This window comes from Oncorhynchus masou, chromosome 5, assembly GCF_036934945.1.
Source record: "Oncorhynchus masou masou isolate Uvic2021 chromosome 5, UVic_Omas_1.1, whole genome shotgun sequence".
Lineage (NCBI taxonomy): Eukaryota > Metazoa > Chordata > Actinopteri > Salmoniformes > Salmonidae > Oncorhynchus > Oncorhynchus masou.
In genome coordinates this window covers 64,855,654-64,877,037 of record NC_088216.1, presented here as the reverse complement: position 1 = coordinate 64,877,037, position 21,384 = coordinate 64,855,654, and the positions used below count along the sequence as shown (strand labels likewise).

General features: G+C 44.2%; 3 protein-coding genes across 6 annotated transcripts; 2 read left to right on the top strand and 1 right to left on the bottom strand.

Annotated features, from left to right (window-relative positions):
• Positions 1-2,240: 2,240 nt before the first annotated feature.
• Positions 2,241-3,567, bottom strand: LOC135527735 (olfactory receptor class A-like protein 1). The gene is made up of 2 exons (XM_064956263.1): positions 3,454-3,567; positions 2,241-3,351 (listed from the first exon to the last, which is right to left on the bottom strand). Exons 1-2 carry the CDS (start codon positions 3,527-3,529, stop codon positions 2,393-2,395), a joined length of 1,035 nt encoding a protein of 344 aa, XP_064812335.1. The 5' UTR covers positions 3,530-3,567; the 3' UTR covers positions 2,241-2,392.
• An 8,524-nt stretch (positions 3,568-12,091) lies between these two features.
• Positions 12,092-13,048, top strand: LOC135527728 (olfactory receptor class A-like protein 1). The gene has a single exon (XM_064956250.1). The coding sequence runs from the start codon at positions 12,092-12,094 to the stop codon at positions 13,046-13,048; it is 957 nt and encodes a 318-aa protein (XP_064812322.1).
• A 509-nt stretch (positions 13,049-13,557) lies between these two features.
• On the top strand, positions 13,558-21,161 carry LOC135540099 (protein PHTF2-like). Of its 4 annotated transcripts, none has more exons than XM_064966468.1 (17): positions 13,559-13,754; positions 14,370-14,482; positions 14,574-14,630; positions 14,732-14,801; positions 14,910-15,068; positions 15,210-15,390; positions 15,575-15,683; positions 15,935-16,099; positions 16,185-16,424; positions 16,512-16,640; positions 16,837-17,106; positions 17,191-17,322; positions 17,443-17,529; positions 17,720-17,875; positions 19,098-19,193; positions 19,793-19,918; positions 20,096-21,161. In XM_064966468.1, the coding sequence occupies exons 2-17, from the start codon at positions 14,453-14,455 to the stop codon at positions 20,114-20,116; spliced, it is 2,028 nt and encodes a 675-aa protein (XP_064822540.1). In that variant the 5' UTR covers positions 13,559-13,754; positions 14,370-14,452; the 3' UTR covers positions 20,117-21,161. The 4 variants fall into 4 exon arrangements, 3 of the variants coding, with proteins under 3 accessions (XP_064822541.1, XP_064822540.1, XP_064822538.1); XM_064966466.1 differs by having other exon boundaries at positions 13,559-13,852; XR_010455704.1 differs by lacking the exon at positions 20,096-21,161 and having other exon boundaries at positions 13,558-13,852; positions 19,098-19,647; positions 19,793-19,921.
• The last annotated feature ends 223 nt before the right edge of the window (positions 21,162-21,384 follow it).

Below are 21,384 nucleotides of genomic sequence, written 5' to 3'. Positions count from 1 at the left end.
AAACCTTCAACCATTTGATTGAAAGGTAGCAGTCGTGATATTGAAATCTCACATTCTACTCAGTATTGCAAAAGTCAAAATTAATGTGATTCTGGGCCACAGAGGCCACAGAGGCTTAAGCCCCACCTCTACATATGTCTAACAGGGATAAGGCATTCACCAGGGCCTGGAACACACTGAAGGAATGGAACAGTACAGGAGCAGGTTGCATCTTGTGCAGTGGCACACACAATTTATTTTTACCTTTATTTAACTACACAAGTCAGTTAAAGGTTGTTGGCAAGTCTTATTTGCAATGATGGCCTAGGAACAGTGGGTTAACTGCCTGTTCAGGGGCAGAACAACAGATTTGTACCTTGTCAGCTTGGGGGTTTGAGCTTGCAACCTTCCGGTTACTAGTCCAACACTCTAACCACTAGGCTACACTGCCGCCCCAATATACAGACACATGGAGTGAACTGTATGTAATTCTTCACTCCTCAGTTTTTCCTCACTGTCTAATGTTCCATTTTGACTAATTTTGTGATTTGTTTTCTGACAAGGATCCAATTGCGGCGAATGAAGGAAAATGAAGGAAAAGGCCCATAGGCTGACTGGAATTATCCATGCATTCTATCCTTCATTCCACCGGAGTCTGTGTCATGAACCAATCAGATTTCAGTGGTATGAAGAGTAAGAAACATGGAGTTTATCATCAAGAGAAAATATTTGGAGAGTTGTACTCTGAATCTTGACTCAAATCAGTAACTTAGCTGAATTTTACCAGAATTTACAGACAAGATCTAGCCCTGTTCGGAAAATAGTTTGTACTGCAGACATAGTGTATGTTGCTACAGATTATGATACAGCATTATGACAGAAACATTTTTTTATATACATAGATCAGTAAAAGCCTAACAGAGAGGTGCAAACATGAATAACGTGTTATTTCCTGCATTAGATTTAAGGAATGTTTAGGTTTATCGATTGGTGTATAACACAGTTGCAATCTCTACACGAACATGATGGGCAAGGTCAGATTTTTGTTCATTAACATTATACATTCATGGCAGTTTTGTGACCTGCCATACTCTACTGCTATAAATGCATCTAAAAAAACAAGTTGCATCCAACATACAAAATTAGAATATATGTGGCTAGGGTATACACAATTCAAAGCCCTTACAAAGAATACATAAAATGTTTGTAGTAATTGCAATTTGATGACTCATGACTCACTCTTTGTACATAAATCATGAGGTTTTGAAGTTGTCATACAGACACCCCTAACCCCACCCCTCCTAGTCCATTTTACTCAGCCCTTGTATTCCGGAAGTGGAATATAACTACATGCAAATGGCAAATATCACCCCTAGCAAATCAGTCAATCAAGGGGATAACAGCTCATGCAACTTAATCTAACATCTAATTTGATGGAAATGTCTACATTTATAATGTCAACCAATCATATACTATTATCTTAGTAGTCTCATCTTTATTATTTGACCTATAAGTGAAAACCATCCTTTTCACATTTACATCAGATATTTATATTCAGAGTGAATCTTTCTTGTTCTAAAGAGAGTTGGTTTTCTCATGCGACTGTACCTGGGTCTCTGTGGGGCAATTAACTACCTTCATTAGCAGTGTGACGCTTCACAGATCTCATTCAAATCGTTAATAACAATGAAAGAGACTGCTGGAAGTCATTTGACAGCTATAGTGTGCTGTTAGTCATCCAGTTATAATGTTTCCATCCAATTAAGATGAAGGAGCATAATGAATGAACAAACAAAGCGATAACAGGACAAATATGGGATGATTGATATCATGGCAATTTTACTAATGTGACTTTGACAGAAAAGGCTCAAACACTACTTGCGATGCTCATTTTTTAATTTGTAGGCATGTTCTAGGCACATTTGTAGCAATATATTGGTTTCATGACCTTTGAGTTCCATCAATCCAAGCTTGCCACCAACTTTTCCACATAATTTTTTTTTTTTTACCTTTACTTAACTAGGCAAGTCAGTTAAGAACAAATTCTTATTTTCAATGACAGCCTGGGAACAGTGGGTTAACTGCCTGTTCAAGGGCAGAACGACAGATTTGTACCTTGTTAGCTCGGGGGTTTAAACTCGCAACCTTCCGGTTACTAGTCCAACACTCTAACCACTAGGCTACCCTAGTAGCAGCGCAAACATTAACTTTATACAGTATATTAAACCATATTAAACAGACTAAAAGTATTCTTAAATGTGAGTATAAGTGGTCAAGATACTTTTGCCACGCCTTTAACAATGTACAATGTTAGGTCTATTTGTTTTCTACTCCATATTCTAATAGCAACATAAATAATTTATAATCAACATTCTTCATCTTTGTTACCATCTTACTACAATAGGTCCCTAACTCACACCGTAGATAGTGTAGTGACTTTGTCCTGAACGGGCCTCTCCTGCACCACACACCTCAGCCTGCTGTTTACCTTCCTGTTGGTGGCTATGATCACCAGGGGGCTGAGCGCTGCATACAGCGACGAGAAGAATATGCGCAGGTCTGAGATCAGTGAGGAGTTCATGGTCTTCCTCACGGTAAGGGTGTACACCCACAGTCCATTATCCACCCCATAGAGGACCACATACAGGGTCACCAAGGCCACTACAGCCTTAGCCGCCCGCTGCTCTGCCCCACCGCTGGCCCCAGAGCTGCTGCGGAGTCCCTTCACCTGCTGGCTGTAGCGGTACAGGAACAAAAGGATGACCAGACTGGCCAGGGTCATCATGCCCATAGGTACCACGTCCCTCCCTACCTGGACAGCCCCGTTCACCTGTTTGGACTGCATAGTAGGAAAGCGAACATAGCAGAATTGAACATTAATGCTGTGCTGCATGTTGACTGAGTCATTCCGGGAGCCCAGGGAGAAGGCTATGGCTGCCGAGCTCATGGAGGTATTGATGATCCAAAGGGTGAGGAAGATCACTGCCAGGTAGCGAGCCACCAGGACACGGATGGAGGCCCAGCGGGAGCCGGGAGTAGCGATGCTCAGGCACTGGTAGGCACTCAGCACAAAGGTGAGCCAGATGGATAGGGAGCGAGACGTACGGTAGACAAAGATCACCCCCTGGCAGCCCGTATCCCCGAAGATGTTGACCAGGCGGAAGGTGGCCAGGGTCTCCAGCAGACAGCGCACGCTTACCACCAGCAGGTTGGCACAGGCCAGGTGCAGCACAATGGCGTCAGCAGGAAGAAGCTGATGCTCCTGGTACAGTGCCAGGAGGAATGCCACGATGACAGCAATGTTTCCTGGAACTCCAACCACAGTGAGAGACAGGTACAGCATTCCCCGGACCACCTCCTCTGATTCCATGGCTGCAGGAATGAAGGATATGAAAATATATGTCATAGGCCTATCAGTATTTGTCAATATATTCAATCTTCTCAGAAGGTCATTGCATTCATCAGGTATCTTACCTGAGGGGTATGCTTTATGATGCAGTTGGAGTCTGTAGATCACAAGTCTCTTTGTAAAACAGAACAAAGTCCCCATGTCTAGTGAGTTTCCTCATATTCTTATACTCCTAGAGTGGTTCAGTAGCCGTAGGGAGTGATCAGCATGGTCCACTGACTTTAGGCTCCCCTTTCATTTCCCTCCAATTATCTGATATCAATACAGATGACTGCATATTTTCCAGCTGTGTCCATATGGCACAAAAACATATGATTAGGGCTGAGGACAGTCAGCCAGAATGGAAATATACTGTAGGTCTCAAGAAGTATCTCAATGGGCTCAATGCATTCCCAGCCAGACCGGTCACTTTCAATACTCATGGACTAGATCTACTGCTCTATTTCTATGGTTCCTTTGAATTGCTTTCTGCTATGGTCCAGGTAAGGACTAACAAGGCTACAGTGCCCCCTTATGGAGAAAGATGTGATAAGATTAGATAAGTGTATAATTTTTGCCATAGAGCCCCAGAGTGGAGGTGTAATAATACACACAAAACCTAGCGGTCAAACAGGGAAATGGATCCAATTGATTTTCCACCATTCATTTTTCCCATAGGGAATTTTTAGAAACACTTCAAATAATGTCTGTTTTCTGTAGGCTTACCCTGGCGGGACGTTTTGATGACCATGTCAATCTCTCTCGGTCAAAGTGAGTTTTATTAATTGTATTCGGGCTCTATTTACTCTGATTTAAAAATGCTAGCATCAAAGTAGACATCATGGAAGACTACAAATCCCTGCACGTTATCTCTAGCTGACACCTTTGCTAACAGGTATTGTGTCAATTTAAAACTTGCAGAAGACAGTTCACAGAATTGTCAAGAAATGTATAAATGTATTCATTACGAAATGTAGCTAACATTAGATAATTCATTCAGAGGTTCTTACCTTTGCCTCGATTTGGCAGTCTTGTCCAGATCATCATGGCATTTGTAGTTCTTTATGATAGACACATTAGTAGCTAATTAGAATTGAACTTTTGAGGTGTTAATTACTGTAACGGTTTTCTTGCGGTGAAGGAGAGGCGGATCAAAACGCAGTATGGTTTCTATTCATGGTTCTTTAACAAAGAAAACTATACATGAACAAACTAACAAAAACAAGAACCGTGAAACCCAAAAACAGCCCAATCTGGTGCAAACACAGAGACAGGAACAATCACCCAACAAAACCCAACACCAAACAGGCTACCTAAATATGGTTCCCAATCAGAGACAATGACTAACACCTGCCTCTGATTGAGAACCATATTAGGCCAAACATAGAAATAGACAAACTAGACATGTAACATAGAATGCCCACTCAGATCACACCCTGACCAAACAAAACATAGAAACATACAAAGCAAACTATGGTCAGGGTGTGACAATTACAGGCAAATTTATTGATAAAAGTCCCCTTGTCCTAGAGGGATTTACACGGTTATCAAAACGTCACACCAGGGTAAGCCTACACAAAACACAGTCCTTCTTTTAAGTGTTTCTAAAATCCCCTACAGGAAAAATGAATGGCGGAAAAACGATTGGAACCATTTCCTTGTTTGACCCCTGGGGTTTTATGGGTATTATGACTCATACTGTGGTACTCTATTAAAAAAGATCTGACCTAGGAGTAATATAGTTACAACAACCTGAGAAATAATGTGTAACAGCTTTCTTCCGTCGAAGGAGAGGACCAAAATGCAGCGTAGTTCGTGTTCAACATGTTTAATAAAAGACGATAACACTACACAAATACAAAATAACAAACGTGGCAAAACCCGAAACAGTCCTATCTGGTGCAGAGAACACAAAGACAGGAAACAATCACCCACAAACCCCAACACAAAACAAGCTACCTAAATATGGTTCCCAATCAGAGACAATGACTAACACCTGCCTCTGATTGAGAACCATATCAGGCCATACATAGAAACGGACAAACTAGACACACAACATAGAATGGCCAACCAGCTCACGTCCTGACCAACTCTAAAACAAGGAAAACACAAAAGAACTTTGGTCAGAACGTGACTGTCCCCCCCCCCTCCCTCCCAAGGTGCAGACTCCGACCGCACAACCTAAACCTATAGGGGAGGGTCTGGGTGGGCATCTGTCCACGGTGGCGGCTCTGGCGCTGGACGTAGACCCCACTCCACCATTGTCTTTGTCCACCTCCTTAGCGTCCTTTGAGTGGCGACCCTCGTCGCCGACCTTGGCCTAGGGACCTTAACAAATGGCCCCACAGGGCTGAGGAGCGCCTCATGACTGAGGAAACTCCTCCGGACTGAGAGGTGGCCCTGGCGGCTCCTTGCAGGCGGGAGACTCTGGCGGCTCCTTGCAGGCGGGAGACTCTGGCGGCTCCTTGCAGGGGAGACTCTGGCGGCTCCTTGCAGGCGGGGACTCTGGCGGCTCCTTGCAGGCGGGAGACTCTGGCGGCCTTGCAGGCGGGAGACTCTGGCGGCTCCTTGCAGGCGGGAGACTCTGGCGGCTCCTTGCAGGCGGGAGACTCTGGCGGCTCCTTGCAGGCGGGAGACTCTCGGCTCCTTGCAGGCGGGAGACTCTGGCGGCTCCTTGCAGGCGGGAGACTCTGGCGGCTCCTTGCAGGCGGGAGACTCTGGCGGCTCCTTGCAGGCGGGAGACTCTGGCGGCTCCTTGCAGGCGGGAGACTCTGGCGGCTCCTTGCAGGCGGGAGCACCTGTAGGGCTGAGACGGAGAGACAGCCTGGTGCGGGGGGCTGAGACGGAGAGACAGCCTGGTGCGGGGGGCTGCCACCGGAGGGCTGGTGCGTGGAGGTGGCACTGGATAGACCGGACCGTGCAGGCGCACTGGAGCTCTTGAGCACCGAGCCTGCCCAACCTTACCTGGTTGAATGCTCCCGGTCGCCCTGCCAGTGCGGAGAGGTGGAATAGCCCGCACTGGGCTGTGCAGGCGAACCGGGGACACCATGCGTAAGGCTGGTGCCATGTACGCCGGCCCAAGGAGACACACTGGAGACCAGATGCGTAGAGCCGGCTTCATGGCACCTGGCTCGATGCCCACTCTAGCCCGGCCAATACGAGGAGCTGGTATGTACCGCACCGGGCTATGCACCCGCACTGGGGACAACGTGCGCTCCACAGCATAACATGGTGCCTGCCCGGTCTCTCTCGCCCTCCGGTAAGCACAGGAATTTGGCGCAGGTCTCCTACCTGGCTTTGCCACACTTCCTGTGTACCCCCCCAATACATTTTTGGATCTGACTCTCGGGCTTCCATCCGCACCACCGTGCTGCCTCCTCATACCAGCACCTCTCCGCCTTTGCTGCCTCCAGCTCTTCTTTGGGGCGGCGATATTCTCCTGGCTGTGCCCAGGGTCCTTTTCCGTCCAACTCGTCCGCCCATGTCCATTCCTCTTTGAGCTGCTCCTGCTGCCGCTGCCTGTCACCACGCTGCTTGGTCCTGTTGTGGTGGGTGGTTCTGTAACGGCTTTCTTTCATCGAAGGAGAGGAGGACCAAAATGTAGCGTAGTTCGTGTTCAACATGTTTAATAAAAGACGATAGCACTACACAAATACAAAATAACAAACGTGGCAAAACCCAAAACGATCCTATCTGGTGCAGAGAACGCAAAGACAGGAAACAACCACCCATAAACCCCAACACAAAACAAGCTACCTAAATATGGTTCCCAATGAGAGACAATGACTAACACCTGCCTCTGATTGAGAACCATATCAGGCCATACATAGAAACGGACAAACTAGACACACAATATAGAATGCCCACCCAGCTCACGTCCTGAACAACACTAAAACAAGGAAAACACAAAAGAACTATGGTCAGAACGTGACATAATATATGAGCACTGTGTGGTTTGTTTTACTTTATGATTGATGCTTGTAATGAAATGAGTAACAAGTGAAACAAAGAGCATGTTTTAAATCAAATCAAATTTTATTTGTCACATACACATGGTTAACAGATGTTAATGCGAGTGTAGCGAAATGCTTGTGCTTCTAGTTCCGACAATGCAGCAATAACCAACAAGTAATCTAACCTAACAATTTCACAACAACTACTTTATACACACAAGTGTAAAGAAAGGAAGAATATGAACGGCATAGGCAAGATGCAGTAGATGGTATCGAGTACAGTATATACATATGAGATGAGTAATGTAGGGTATGTAAACATTATATTAAGTGACATTGTTTAAAGTGGCTAGTGATACATTTTTTACATTAATTTTTCTATTATTAAAGTGGCTGGAGTTGAGTCAGTATGTTGGCAGCAGCCACTCAATGTTAGTGGTGGCTGTTTAACAGTCTGGTGGCCTTGAGATAGAAGCTGTTTTTCAGTCCCTCTGTCCCTGCTTTGATGCACCTGTACTGACCTCGCCTTCTGGATGATAGCGGGGTGAACAGGCAGCGGCTCGGGTGGTTGTTGTCCTTGATGATCTTTATGGCCTTCCTGTGACATCGGGTGGTGTAGGTGTCCTGGAGGGCAGGTAGTTTGCCCCCGGTGATGCGTTGTGCAGACCTCACTACCCTCTGGAGAGCCTTATGGTTGTGGGCGGAGCAGTTGCCATACCAGGTGGTGATACAGCCCGACAGGATGCTCTCGATTGTGCATCTGTAGAAGTTTGTGAGTGCTTTTGGTTTTGTGAGTGCTTCTGGTTTGGGAATGTGACAAGCCAAATTTCTTCAGCCTCCTGAGGTTGAAGAGGCGCTGCTGCGCCTTCTTCACCACGCTGTCTGTGTGGGTGGACCAATTCAGTTTTTCCGTGATGTGTACGCCGAGGAACTTAAAACTTACTACCCTCTCCACTACTGTCCCGTTGATGTGGATAGGGGGGTGCTCCCTCTGCTGTTTCCTGAAGTCCACGATCATCTCCTTCGTTTTGTTGATGTTGAGTGTGAGGCTATTTTCCTGACACCACACTCCGAGGGCCCTCACCTCCTCCCTGTAGGCCATCTCGTCGTTGTTGGTAATCAAGCCTACCACTGTAGTGTCGTCTGCAAACTTCATGATTGAGTTAGAGGCATGCATGGCCACGCAGTCGTGGGTGAACAGGGAGAACAGGAGAGGGCTCAGAATGCACCCTTGTGGGGCCCCAGTGTTGAGGATCAGCGGGGTGGAGATGTTGTTACCTACCCTCACCCAGGTAACAGGGCGGGGTCGAGAACCAGGGTCTCGAGCTTGATGACGAGTTTGGAGGGTACTGTGGTGTTAAATGCTGAGCTGTAGTCGATGAACAGCATTCTCACATGGGTATTCCTCTTGTCCAGATGGGTTAGGGCAGTGTGCAGGGCGGTTGCGGTTGCGTCGTCTGTGGACCTTTTGGGGCTAACACATTTAAATGTTTTACTCATGTCAGCTGCAGTGAATGAGAGACCGCAGGTTTTGGTAGCGGGCCGTGTCAGTGGCACTGTATTGTCCTCAAAGCGAGCAAAGAAGTTTTTTAGTCTGTCTGGGAGCAAGACACCCTGGTCCGCGACAGGGCTGGTTTTTCTTTTGTAATCCGTGATTGACTGCAGACCCTGTCATATACATCTTGTGTCTGAGCCGTTGAATTGCGACTCTACTTTGTCTCTATACTGACACTTAACTTGTTTGATTACCTTGTGGAGGGAATAGCTACACTGTTTGTATTGGTCATGTTTCCGGTCACCTTCCCCTGGTTAAAAGCAGTGGTTTGCGCTTTCAGTTTCGCGAGAATGCTGCCATCAATCCACGGTTTCTGGTTTGGGAATGTTTTAATAGTTGCTGTGGGTATGATATCTCCGATGCACTTGCTAATAAACTCGCTCACCCAATCAGTGTATTCGTCAATGTTGTTTAACGCAATGCGGAACATATCCCAATCCACGTGATCAAAGCAATCTTTAAGCGTGGAATCTGATTGGTCAGACCAACATTGAACAGACCTGAGCGCGGGAGCTTCCTGTTTTAGTCTCTGTCTGTAGGCAGGAGCAACAAAATGGAGTTGTGGTCAGCTTTTCCGAAAGGAGGGCGTCTTTAGAATAAAGTTAGAATAACAATGATCCAGGGTTTTACCAACCCTGGTTGCACAATCGATATGCTGATAGAATTTAGAGAGTCTTGTTTTCAGATTAGCCTTGTTAAAATCCCCAGCTACAATGAATGCAGCCTCAGGATATGTGGTTTCCAGTTTACATAGAGTCAAATAAAGTTTGTTCAGGGCCATCGATGTGTCTGCTTGGGGGGGATATATGCGGCTGTGATTATAATTGAAGAGAATTCTCTTGGTAGATAATGCCGTCGACATTTGATTGTGAGGAATTTTAAGTCAGGTGAACAGAAGGACTTGAGTTCCTGTATGTTGTTATTGATGTCATTGACGTATCACTGTCATTGTCACCTCTGTCAGAGATGAAAGTGATGCTGAAGCAAGACACCATGCTCTATAAAAACACATAGGAAGTTAATAAAAAAATATATCTTCCTGTAAGTGGATCCCACTCCAAGGAGTGTACACATATTAGTGTACACCTCTACCCCTCCTCATTAGTCTTTAATAAGACATAATGTCTCCCACAGAGAGCGATGGGGATATGAGTAGGGTGGCAGAAGAAATAGGACAGGAGAGTAAATAACTTGGTGAACAGAGTAGCTTTTAGAGATTTTCAACAGTTATCTGTAGTTTGTGACAACCTCTTTGAGGCAATGAATAATGAATCAATAAAGTAATTAGAGGCGGGGGGGGGGGGTCTGGTCTTTGGAGGAAACACATTAAAACCATCTGCTCACTGACTCGGAACACATGATCAAATCCCCAGAGAAGAACATGCATGAGCCTGCTCTTTAATTAGTCCTGTACTCATATAAACATTTTGATACACACATGGGGAAATAACACCTTTACATTATGTAACCCAGAGAGTGCTTCCAGGATGTGTTTAGCAAATTAAATTAAAATGTCACCTTCGCCTTTATCAAGGATTCTTCAGTATTGGTTGACTTTCTTCTAAGTTTGACTATTAGTCAAAGGGCTGTGCAGTCTAAATGACACATTATTGGAGCAACACTTAATTACAAATGTACACTGTCTGGATTGCATAGTGCAGAAGAGTATTGGTGGAACAGGATGATTGTTTTGGAAAACTCTAAGTAGAAGCATACAGGGTTCTTCGGTTTGTCCCCATAGGTTAACCCTTTTGGTGCTGGGTAGAACCCTTTACAGAGGGTTCTATCTAGAACCCTCTGTGTAGGGTTCTTCAAAAAAAACACTGTATATGGTTATTTCTAGAACCCACTATGAACGATTCCACCAGCCTTATTTGCCTTTAAAATGTTATTATCTATGGCAATACATTATATACTGTGTATCATAAGGCCTTTCTTTGAGGGCCTAGTTATACCCTAACACAGGTTTACTAGCCACATCAGGCCTGCAAGTCACATTATGCTGGCTTGCAAAGTGATATGTAATTCCTATTGGAATCCAGCCATAGTTAGGACATCCAACAAGTGAAATTGTTAATCACCCTCAACCTGCATTCAGTATGACTGCCAGGTAGGGAATATTGAATACTGAGACTACCTCATTCACTTAACCTGGAACAACCATCTCAGTAATGGGGGAAATAAATCCAACTGATTGGATTAGTTTAGAAAACTGTATGCTATTTATCTTTGTGTAGAAAAAATTTATTAACCAATCAATGTAAATGCAAAAACACATATTACACTAAGAATGTTGAAAATCTCACAATAGAACATGCTGGGAAATATTATATATGCTTTTATGTAGAACCCTTCTTGCCTTCCAAAGAATCCGTATTGCCTTCCAAAGAATCATCAAAGGACCCTTTCTTCCAAAAAGGGTTCTTCTGATCAAAACGGTTCTTGGTAGAATCTTATCCCTCTGCAAAGAACCCTTTTGGAACCCTTTTTTTCTAAGAGTGTAGGTGAATAAAGCAATATTAAGAATAGAGAATAGAACATCAGAATATAAGTTTACTCTCCCATTGCTCCCAATTAGAACAGACATCTGTTATTGCTGGATAATGACCTGTGCTGCTGTGTGCCAAGGTGACATACTCCCAGGACAGGAGAGAACAGAGGAGAGCAGTGTAAAGGGCCAGCTGTGCATGTTAAAACCTCTAAATGACTTCCTAATAGCTTCATCAAGCTGCTTTTACATCAACAATAACAAAAACCTCTGCTGGGGTATGGGAACACTAAGACTGAATCTTACCCCTTGACTAGTTTTGCCAAATTATTACTTTTTTTTCTTTAATTGAAGTTCCAATAAAATATGGCCATTGATTGCTTCCATCAAAAAAATGTAGAGTTGTTCTTAGTCTTGTTTACATATTGTAGTGGTTCTTACATCTTTAGGAGGGGTGGGGTGAGTGTTCTAATGTTGTCCCCTAATAATCCCCACAGACTAGAACATGCTATATATTGAAATTACACGGGCAATTAACCAGAATGAATGCTCAATACTGTGTTCATGCTTCTTTATCAATAGTTGCAGGTAAGAATATGCTTCTGCAATCCTAGTCTAATAGAGAGTGCAATAAGTAACATTTGTTCACATTTGGTGTATTCATATTTCTGTTTAACAAACTTCATTTTCTGTCTCTATTCTTCAGTGTGGTACCCAAGTTACGTATCATGTTGGATCTCTGTGTCACCATCAAAGGGGTGTCCTTCCTGTTGCAAACAGGGTTAGGGTTCCTGGGGAACACCCTGGTGCTGCTGGCCTACATCCAGGTCGTCTACTCTGAGTACCGACTCCAGCCTGTGGACATAATTCTCTGCCACCTAGCCTTCGTTGACCTGCTGCTGCTCCTCACCCGCTGCGTCCCCCAGACTATGACTGTGTTTGGCCTGCGTGACCTGCTTAATGACCCGGGCTGCAAGGTGGTCATCTACACCTACCGCATCGCCCGGGCTCTGTCAGTGTGCATCACCTGTATGCTCAGTGTGTTCCAGGCAGTGACCATCGCCCCTGCAGGTGGACCCTGTTTGTCCAGGCTTAAGGCCCGTCTTCCCAGGCTCATCGTGCCCACCATCGCAGGGCTGTGGCTCTTCAACATGGCTATATGCTTCGCAGCTCCACTTTTCTCTATTGCCCCTCGCAATGGCACGGTGCCTGCCTTCACCCTGAACCTGGGCTTCTGCCATGTGGACTTCAGGGACAGGCTGTCCTACAAGATCAATGGAGTGGTTGTCTCTACACGGGACTTTGTCTTTGTGGGGCTCATGTTGTGGTCCAGTGGCTACATCCTTCTCCTCCTCCACCGTCACAGCCGCCAGGTGAGAAGCATCCGACGATCATCCCAGGGTGGAGGAGCTGAGACTAGGGCTGCCAAGACAGTGATCACCCTGGTGGTGTTGTATGTTGTATTCTTCGGCATAGACAATATCATCTGGATTTACATGCTGACGGTAGATAAGGTGTCTCCAGTGGTAGCTGACATGAAGATCTTCTTCTCCTCCTGTTATGCCTGTCTCAGCCCCTTTTTCATCATCAGCTCCAATAAGAAGGTCAAGAGTAAGTTGGTGTGCGTGGCAGCTGACCAAGAGCAGCCATCAGTCGACACCCAGGACTCCAATGACAAGATGTAAAATGCTCCCAAAATTCTGGGCAGATTTCTTTTCTTTTTCTGGGGCTATTAATACCCCATGGAGGGTTTTGCTGTGATTAATTTGTGTGATTATGCCTATGTACCCTACTTGTTATAGGCATTTTATTTATTTGTGTAAATTATTGACAGTTTTCAGGATTTTAGATTGAACTAGTCTGACCTGAGGTTAGAAACTATATTATCATTCATTATATTGGACAAGCAGGAGCTGTGAAGATAGACGGCAAATACAGTAGCATACAATACAACAATGTCGTCCAGCTATACTTTTTTTTTAAATAGCTATATGAAATGCAATGGAAATGAACATAATATTTACAAAATAATAAAAATAAAAATGTTCTATTCTGTTCTATGTAGCTATTTATTTTTTACTGTATTCCATACGCATATATTTTATTGTAGAGTACGCTCTAGCTGTCACAGGTTTTCCATTGGAATGTGGAGTTTCCACAGGCCACACGCGCAGCGGTTGGCTGCACAGATTTGACAGTTCTGACAGAAACAAACAAACAAGCAGGCTCCGATCAACCCGGAAAAAGGAAGTGCAAGAGCCTAAAAAGAGTTGTTTCGGTGTGCATTCCTGGGAATTCGACTTCAAATACAACTGATAGCAACGATTGGTGAAATCGTTTTGATAACTGCAGTAAAAGAGAGTTACTCATAAATCATTGCAATCCCTACAGGTGAGATGCTGCTCACGTTAACTGGATAGTTTACGTCGTCGAGCCGCGCGCCACTCCTGGGCTGAAGAAGAGCTGGCGAGATAACTCTTTGTTTAATGGTAGCTAGCTTGCTAACGTTACTTGTTTTTAATCTATATAATGTAAATGTGGCATGAATCTGTTTACCTATTTTGAATGGTGGCAAGTTCAAACGTGTTTTGTACGAGTTGAAAAATATAGCGGAGGTTGCATGAATGATGGCGAAACAGAGCTAGTTTGCAAATCACACTGCGACATCCCGCTTGATGATACTGCTCCGGGATGATGGTTTTACTGGCTGTTTTTAGAATGATCACTAGTACAGAGTTTCACCTGAACACAGTTGAACAATTGTATCACCTATCTTCAACCACATTATCCTTTGGGCTAAGTTGAGATGAGTTGAATTTCTATATAGTTATTTTTGTAATGGGGGTAACAATTGTACATGCAGCACAATGAAGTGCTACAATTAGCTAGCAGTGGTAATTTCTGGTATTGAGTGAACATGTTGTGGAAAGGCCCATTGTACTCCACAATGTCATTGTTTTTGCTTAATCTCTAATGTTCTCTCCTTTGTTTTTGTTGTTACACAAGCCTGGGTTGCAGCCAGATCTTATCTGTCCCTGTGTCCTCTCTGAAATGACCTGACACTGAGTGTTCACCACAGTCATAAGACAATGGCGAGAATAGCATGGTATCAAGAGAAGGTAAGACATGCTGGACTTACTGACAATGTCACGAGGGTCTAAAATCCCTTACATGGTATAATAAAACTGAAGTGTGTCCATGTGTCAACAGATCGGTGCATATGATCAGCAGGTTTGGGAGAAGTCTCTGGAACAGGCTGAACTTAATGTAAGTTCATGATGTTTGGTCTAATATGCTCATATTTCACCAGCAATTAGATTGTCATATGTGATCAGTATTTGTTAGAAAGATAACTGTCTCTCACACAGGGCATGGACTGTAAACCAAAGAGGTCCGGTCATGTCAAGCCAGACCTCATTGATGTTGATTTAGTAAGAGGTGAGTATCCATTTATTACAAGGTGTATATGTATGCTCATTTGCACTATTTGCTTATTGGATGGATATGGTGCATGCAACGCTATAGATTGTCTCTCTTCTTTTTCAGGGTCTACATTCGGCAAGGCCAAGCCCGATAGTCCATGGACAGCGTTGACCCGTAAGGGCCTGGTCAGGGTGCTCCTCTTCCCCTTCTTCTTCCAGTGGTGGATCCAGGTGACCTCCAGGTCCATCTCTACCTGTATCCTGTTGCTCTACTTCATGCAAGGTAAACTCACCTCTCACCTTAATGTTACTTTAGGAATGATGCAGATGTATGCTGTGGAATCCAATATACTTTTTCATAAACCTAAATTGGTCTGTAACTCTCAGTCCCCTAAATGGTATATTAATGGCTATCTCTCTGTAGTGGCAGCAGCAATGTTGTACGTGGAGGTTCCTGCAGCCAGTGCTAGTGAGCAGTTGGGGCCTATGTGTCTTATGTTATTGCTGGGGACAGTGCACTGCCAGATAGTGTCCACAGAGTCCAACCGGAGCCCTTCAGTCAGTCCTGTCAGCAGCAGCAGCACCAGCCCTGCACGCAGGAGGAGGTATGGTTCTTATTGCCAGTAACACACACACACACATGCTGTTCACACACATGCTGTTCACAAACATGCTGTTCACAAACCTGGTGCTCACACACATGCTGTTCGTACACACCCTTTTATACACTTGCGCAAACTGCTCCCACACTGTATAACATGTTCCCTTATTTTCTCACCCTTCATTCAGGCTAAGGAAGGGTAAAGGATTGAAGAGGACAGAGGGACAGGGGAACGATGGTGACACTGAGCTGCAGCTGGAGGAAAACCTAAGGTTGTACAGATCAGAGGAGAGAAGGGTAAGGCCAAACAAACAATGATCAGATCCTTTACCTGATCATAAAACAATGACTGTTTGTGTCAAGCAGTCATTAACAGAGTTCCAGTTTTTCCTTTTTTTCAAATGTCAACATTTTGTTTCCTTTGCGTTGCCTTAGCAAACTTGTATAGCGGGTTGTAAGGCTGGGTTTTTGTCTGTGATTTACATTTTGGGACACTGGATTTGCTGTTTTATCCAGCTAATTCTATTTCTGTTTTTGATGTTGTCCAGACAAATCAGAGAAAGTCAGGGTTTGGGGCCTCTGATGAGCTTTCTAGTGAAGAGGAAGAGGATGATAAGGAAGCACAACCACCCACTAGTGTAGCTGGACCTACACCTACCACTGTCCTCAGGAAGAGACACCTTCACTCCTTCTCAAATCCCTCACCACCTGAGGTAAACCCTAAGACAGTGAGTCCTGATCTTTGTAGCCTGAGTGAAAGGTGGACATTTAGTTTGATCAGTCCTATTATTTGCACAGGAGGAAAGTAGTGGAGGTGCCAAGGACACTAAGGTGAACCCTCGTGAAGTGGAGCACCTGAGGATCGAGGGCTCGCGCCCGGCCTCTGACACAGATGATACTATGTGGGAGGATCTTCTTCAAGGGCCTGACTCCGCTTCCACTGGCAGCAGTGACAGTGAGGGGGAGGGGCGGTACTGCCCTGGCCTGACTCTTCCCCCATCCACCACTCTCAGCAGTGATGATGAGAACCTACAGCAAGTGGGTCTACACCACCATACCCTGTCACCTAATATGTAACCTCAAAAAGGCTTAGTATATCAGCACACCAACTTTTTCTCCTCACAGGGCCAACTATCGTGGCTGCAGGCGTGCCACCCATCCAGAGACCGGGTCAGTGCCATCATCTGGGAGCAGGGGGAGTGCAAGAAAGCAGACATGTCAGTACTGGAGATCAGTGGGATCATCCTCACACGGGTACACCTCCTATGACCACTTCATTACACTCACTGATGCCATTTTGGTACAATTAACACACGTTCAATACAGAGTGAATGCTGGTGTATAATGCTTTAGGGCTGGAATGGGTTTCTTAAATAGAAACACCATACTGGCTCTGTACTCTGTGCCCCATAACTCTGTCCTCCTAACAGAGTTGATATATTCTCTGTAGGTGAAGGTGGTGGAGCAGGGCATGGGTTACCTAGCCCTGGGGGGGTTGGTCACTGCCACACTGGTGCTGCTTCCCTTTGGCTTCCGCCTGGCACAGCGGCTGGACATGACACGTCTGAGCTCCCTGTCTCTGGCTGAGCTGGCTGTCATGGCGGTGGGGCCGCCCGACGCCAAGACCTACGCCTTCCTCTTCATCACCACTGTGGAGAGGCTCTGCCTTACAGGCCTCTTCTTCTTCATGATGTGTGTGGCAGAGAGGACCTACAAACAGGTCAGCATGTTAGTCCCACTGTTGTAGACTCACTACAACACAATGAATACGCTGTAAATGGTGTGGCTGTTTCTCTTTCAACAGAGGCTTGTTTTCGCCAAACTCTTCAACCACATCACATCAGCACGAAAGGCCAAAAAGTCGGAAATCCCCCACTTCAGGCTGAAGAATGTGCAGAACATTAAGATGTGGCTGTCGCTCCGCTCCTTCCTCAAGGTCTGAGTTCTTCTCACTACTCAGATGCCTTTACTTCAGCGTATGGTTTTGCCACTAGGGGAGGATGAAGCCCCTGCCCTCATTGAAACGTCCCCAAATATTTTTTCCTATTAACCACAGAGACGTGGGCCCCAGCGTTCTGTTGATGTCATCGTCTCCTCCATATTCCTCCTTGCCCTTTCTATCGCCTTCATCTTGTGTACACAGGTCAGACATATCTATAAAAAGAGTATACTTTGTTTGATAAATACACAAGATTCCAGTAAACACACCATGATTTACCATCCACATAAAAAATATCTGTTGTAAGACCGAATGTGCATTTGTTAAGCTCCAACCTGTACAAACAGAATAGATTTAAGATAATGAGTACTCATTTCCTATATCTAACTGCCAGCTCCTAAACAGTCACCACACATTCCTGGACTCTGAGACCAACTGGGAGCTCATGGTGTGGGGTTCCTCTCTCATCCTCTTCCTGCTCCGCCTGGCCACCCTGGGCTCTGAGACCAACTGTAAATACAGCAACGTGTCAGTGCTGCTTACCGAACAGGTAGGGCCCCCTGCTACACACACACACACACACACACAATCAGGGTTCGCATTAACGCAGGATTTTTTTACGCAGAAAGGGAAATATAGAAAAAAAGATCTACTGCATTTTATAAACACAGATTTTAAAATGCTTCTTCTTGTAAATTCTGCTCGGCTTCAGTCAGGGTTCGCTCCAAATCATGAATGGAAAAGGACTAATTTCGTGCATCAGTTGCACTTCTACACTCGGATGAAATATCTTTGCTCTTGTCATTGGATCACCAGACAGCGTTCTGACTGATGTAGGCTACTTTTCTCTGGTACTTTCCTCCGGTCTAGTTTTTCTCTGGTAGCAATTTAAAATGCAAGATTAACTTCAAATAAAACTTCAGGAAATGTAGGCAGCTACATTCTTTTTGTGATAAACATTAGAAATATGGCCATGCATCGTTTTTGCAAAAAATACCTCGCTTTTTCATTGTAAGCTAACTTGTGTGGCTGCTAGCCAAATAGTGTTACCCTTCTGTTGTCATCTGATGAAAACAATTTTCTGCCAAATGTGTTGCACAGCCAGCTACAACTGGGTATTCTACGTGGAGAAGCTTCTAGAAACAATGGGGTAGTTCAATGCAGTAGTGAAATGCATGTGCGTGTCTCTTTGATGTTTGAGAGAACTTGATTGATGTCATTTTGGCCAATGAATGCATGATGTCCGTTGAGTGTTCACTACTTTAACATAGATGTGCTATGATATTAAGCTAGTGATGTTTCAAATGTCCTCTTTGGACACGTTTACCGAAATAGTCCACTCACACCAACGTGTGTTAGCTGAGACATGCACCATAGTTCACTGCCTTGGATGGAGAAACACGTTGCTAATACTAGCTACACCAAACACCTCTGCGACCTTCATTTCTTGATCATGGATATTATATTCAATCTCCTCTGGAGGACGTGTGGGTCACACGGTTACAACCGGTAAAGTAGTTCTCCGATCACAAGAACGCAGCCAAGTAGGATTCACATCAACATCAAAGCTCTTCTCTTTCCCTCTGGACATGCACAGGTGCCTTCTGGGAATAATTAAGTGCTTTGCAATAAAAGTCTTAAAGGGGTACTGTCAGTAATAATGACTCAATATAGTTTCAGAATAAAACTATGATACAAAAATCTATGCTACAACTCTATTGAAGCAAAAACTTTATTAATACATCTCCCTCTCAATTATTTTCTTATTTCAGATCAACTTGTATCTTAAGATGGAAAAGAAGCCCAACAAGAAAGAAAATTTGAACATCGTGAACAATGTTCTGAAGCTTGCAACAAAACTAATGAAAGTAAGGATGTCTCTCAACTTCAGCCCATCATGACTTTTTTGACTTTAGTCAAATCTACTGAGCTGAGAGCCCTCCCGAGAAACACAGCGGTCTAAGGAACTGCATCGCAGTGCTAGCTGCGTTACTACAGATCCAGGTTTGATACCGGGCTGTATCGCAGCCGGCCGCAACCGGGAGATCCATGAGGCGACGCATAATTGGCCCAGCGTCGTCCGGGTTTAGGGAGGGTTTGGCCGGCCAGGATGTCCTCCCAGACGCATGCACACTGACACGGTCGCCAGGTGTACGGTCACCAGGTGTTTCCTCCGACACATTGTTGTGGCTGACTTCTGGGTTAAACGACATTGTGTCAAGAAGCAGTGCGGCTTGACGGGGTTGTGTTTCGGAGGACGCGCGGCTCTCGACCTTCACCTCTCCCGAGTCCGTATGGAAGTTTCAGCGATGGGACAAGACTGTAACTACCAATTTGGGAGAAAAAGGGGGTCAAAACAATGTATCATAATAAATAAAAAAGAATCTACTGGGCTGGTAGTTGTTTATTCAGCATAACGTGCAGTGAAAGCATCTCTGACTGGGTTTTCATACCAACCCTTTTACAGGAGCTTGACACCCCCTTCCGACTGCTGGGGCTGACTGTGAACCCTCTCATCTATAACATCACACGCGTGGTCATCCTGTCTGCAGTCTCCGCTGTGGTCAGCGACCTGCTCGGTTTCAACATCCGAGTGAGTGGAGACACTTCTAATCCTACAATGCTGTTGCTTAACACTAATATTTTTGCCATACAGTGAATCTTCACCTTTGTCATAGTTGTTTTCCTCCTGGCACATGTGCATTAACTTCCAAAAGTGAGTATATATGCTGGGTTTTTAAATGTGCCCTCTTTGTTGTCTCTCTTACAGCTGTGGAAGATTAAGCCTTAATGTGAACTTGCTAAACCACTAACTATTGGATACTGGAGACTCTGCCAACTCCTACCATCCACAGCTGGCAATCTGTGCAAAGTGTGCAAACCTACTGAGTGATCGCCTATGCATCTCTGTGCCTTTCCAGAAACATTGAACTTTAAATTACAAAATACCATTGTGGTCATACACAAGCATGAGCTCTTTACAATCAATGATACACACATCCCTGGCTACGGAATTATTGTAGCCTGAACTGATCTGCTGCAGCAGTTCCAGTGCCAAGACCTGGACCTGGCCACTTCCTGGTTCTTACTCTGAGAAACAGTAACCAATGGGTGCCTTCTGAACACTGAGAAATATTTTGGCCATTTGAATGTCAACCATTTCAAGACGTGGAGAAAGGATGGAATAGGAAACAAGAATGAACAAACTGTTATGAAAGAATTTGACATTCCAGCGTGGTTTGACATGTACTCGGCTGTTAGACAGTGTAAAATACTTTTAAGATGAAAAATGTTAATACAGATCTTCAAAATTGGTTACTAAACTAAATTGATTAATTGCTTTGTTTTATAGGAAATATTTAACTCTACTCTAAACCAATTTTGTGATATTTTAAGGGCAATGTGCTGTAGCTTTTATTGGGGCTTTATTTATTTGGGGTTTGTCATTATTTCATTTCATTACTGACAATAGTACACATAGATTGTAACATTTGGACCGCCATCATGACCTTAGTACTGAATACCATTATGTTCTGCTAAGCAACTATTCACAGATAGTGTAGTTTGATAAAAAAAATGTTAGACTATAAATTAGGTTACTTTTTATTTCCTTTGATAATACATCTTTCACAATTTATTTTATTACTGCTGTCTGGTCAGTGCACATAATTTTCTCACTCCCACTGCCTACATAATATACACAGTTATGTAATGTACTTAAGTAAAAAATACTTTAAAGAACTACAGACTTACTAAACATACATGATTCGTTTGTAAATTATGTCTGAATGTTGAAGTTTGCCCCTGTCTGTCCATAAATTAAAATGTAAAAAAAAGTGCAATCCGGTTTAATTAATTTTACTTTTGATACTTAAGCGTATTTTAGCAATTACATTTACTTTTGAAACTAAAGTATATTTAAAACCAAATACTTTTAGACTTTTACTCGAGTAGTATTTTACTGGGTGACTTATACTTGAGTAATTTTCTATTAAGGTAAATGTACTTGAATGAATATACATTATATGCGCATCATAAATCTTAATATTATGAAGATTA

Coding starts and splice junctions, on each gene's coding strand:
- LOC135527728 (XM_064956250.1), top strand. CDS start 12,092: ATGTTGGATCTCTGTGTCACCATCAAAGGGGTGTCCTTCCTGTTGCAA.
- LOC135527735 (XM_064956263.1), bottom strand. CDS start 3,529: ATGGGGACTTTGTTCTGTTTTACAAAGAGACTTGTGATCTACAGACTC. Junction 3,352..3,453: donor TCATAAAGCATACCCCTCAG/GTAAGATACCTG, acceptor TCATTCCTGCAG/CCATGGAATCAGAGGAGGTG.
- LOC135540099 (XM_064966468.1), top strand. CDS start 14,453: ATGGCGAGAATAGCATGGTATCAAGAGAAG. Junction 14,631..14,731: donor TGGAACAGGCTGAACTTAAT/GTAAGTTCATGA, acceptor TCTCTCACACAG/GGCATGGACTGTAAACCAAA. Junction 15,069..15,209: donor GTTGCTCTACTTCATGCAAG/GTAAACTCACCT, acceptor ATCTCTCTGTAG/TGGCAGCAGCAATGTTGTAC.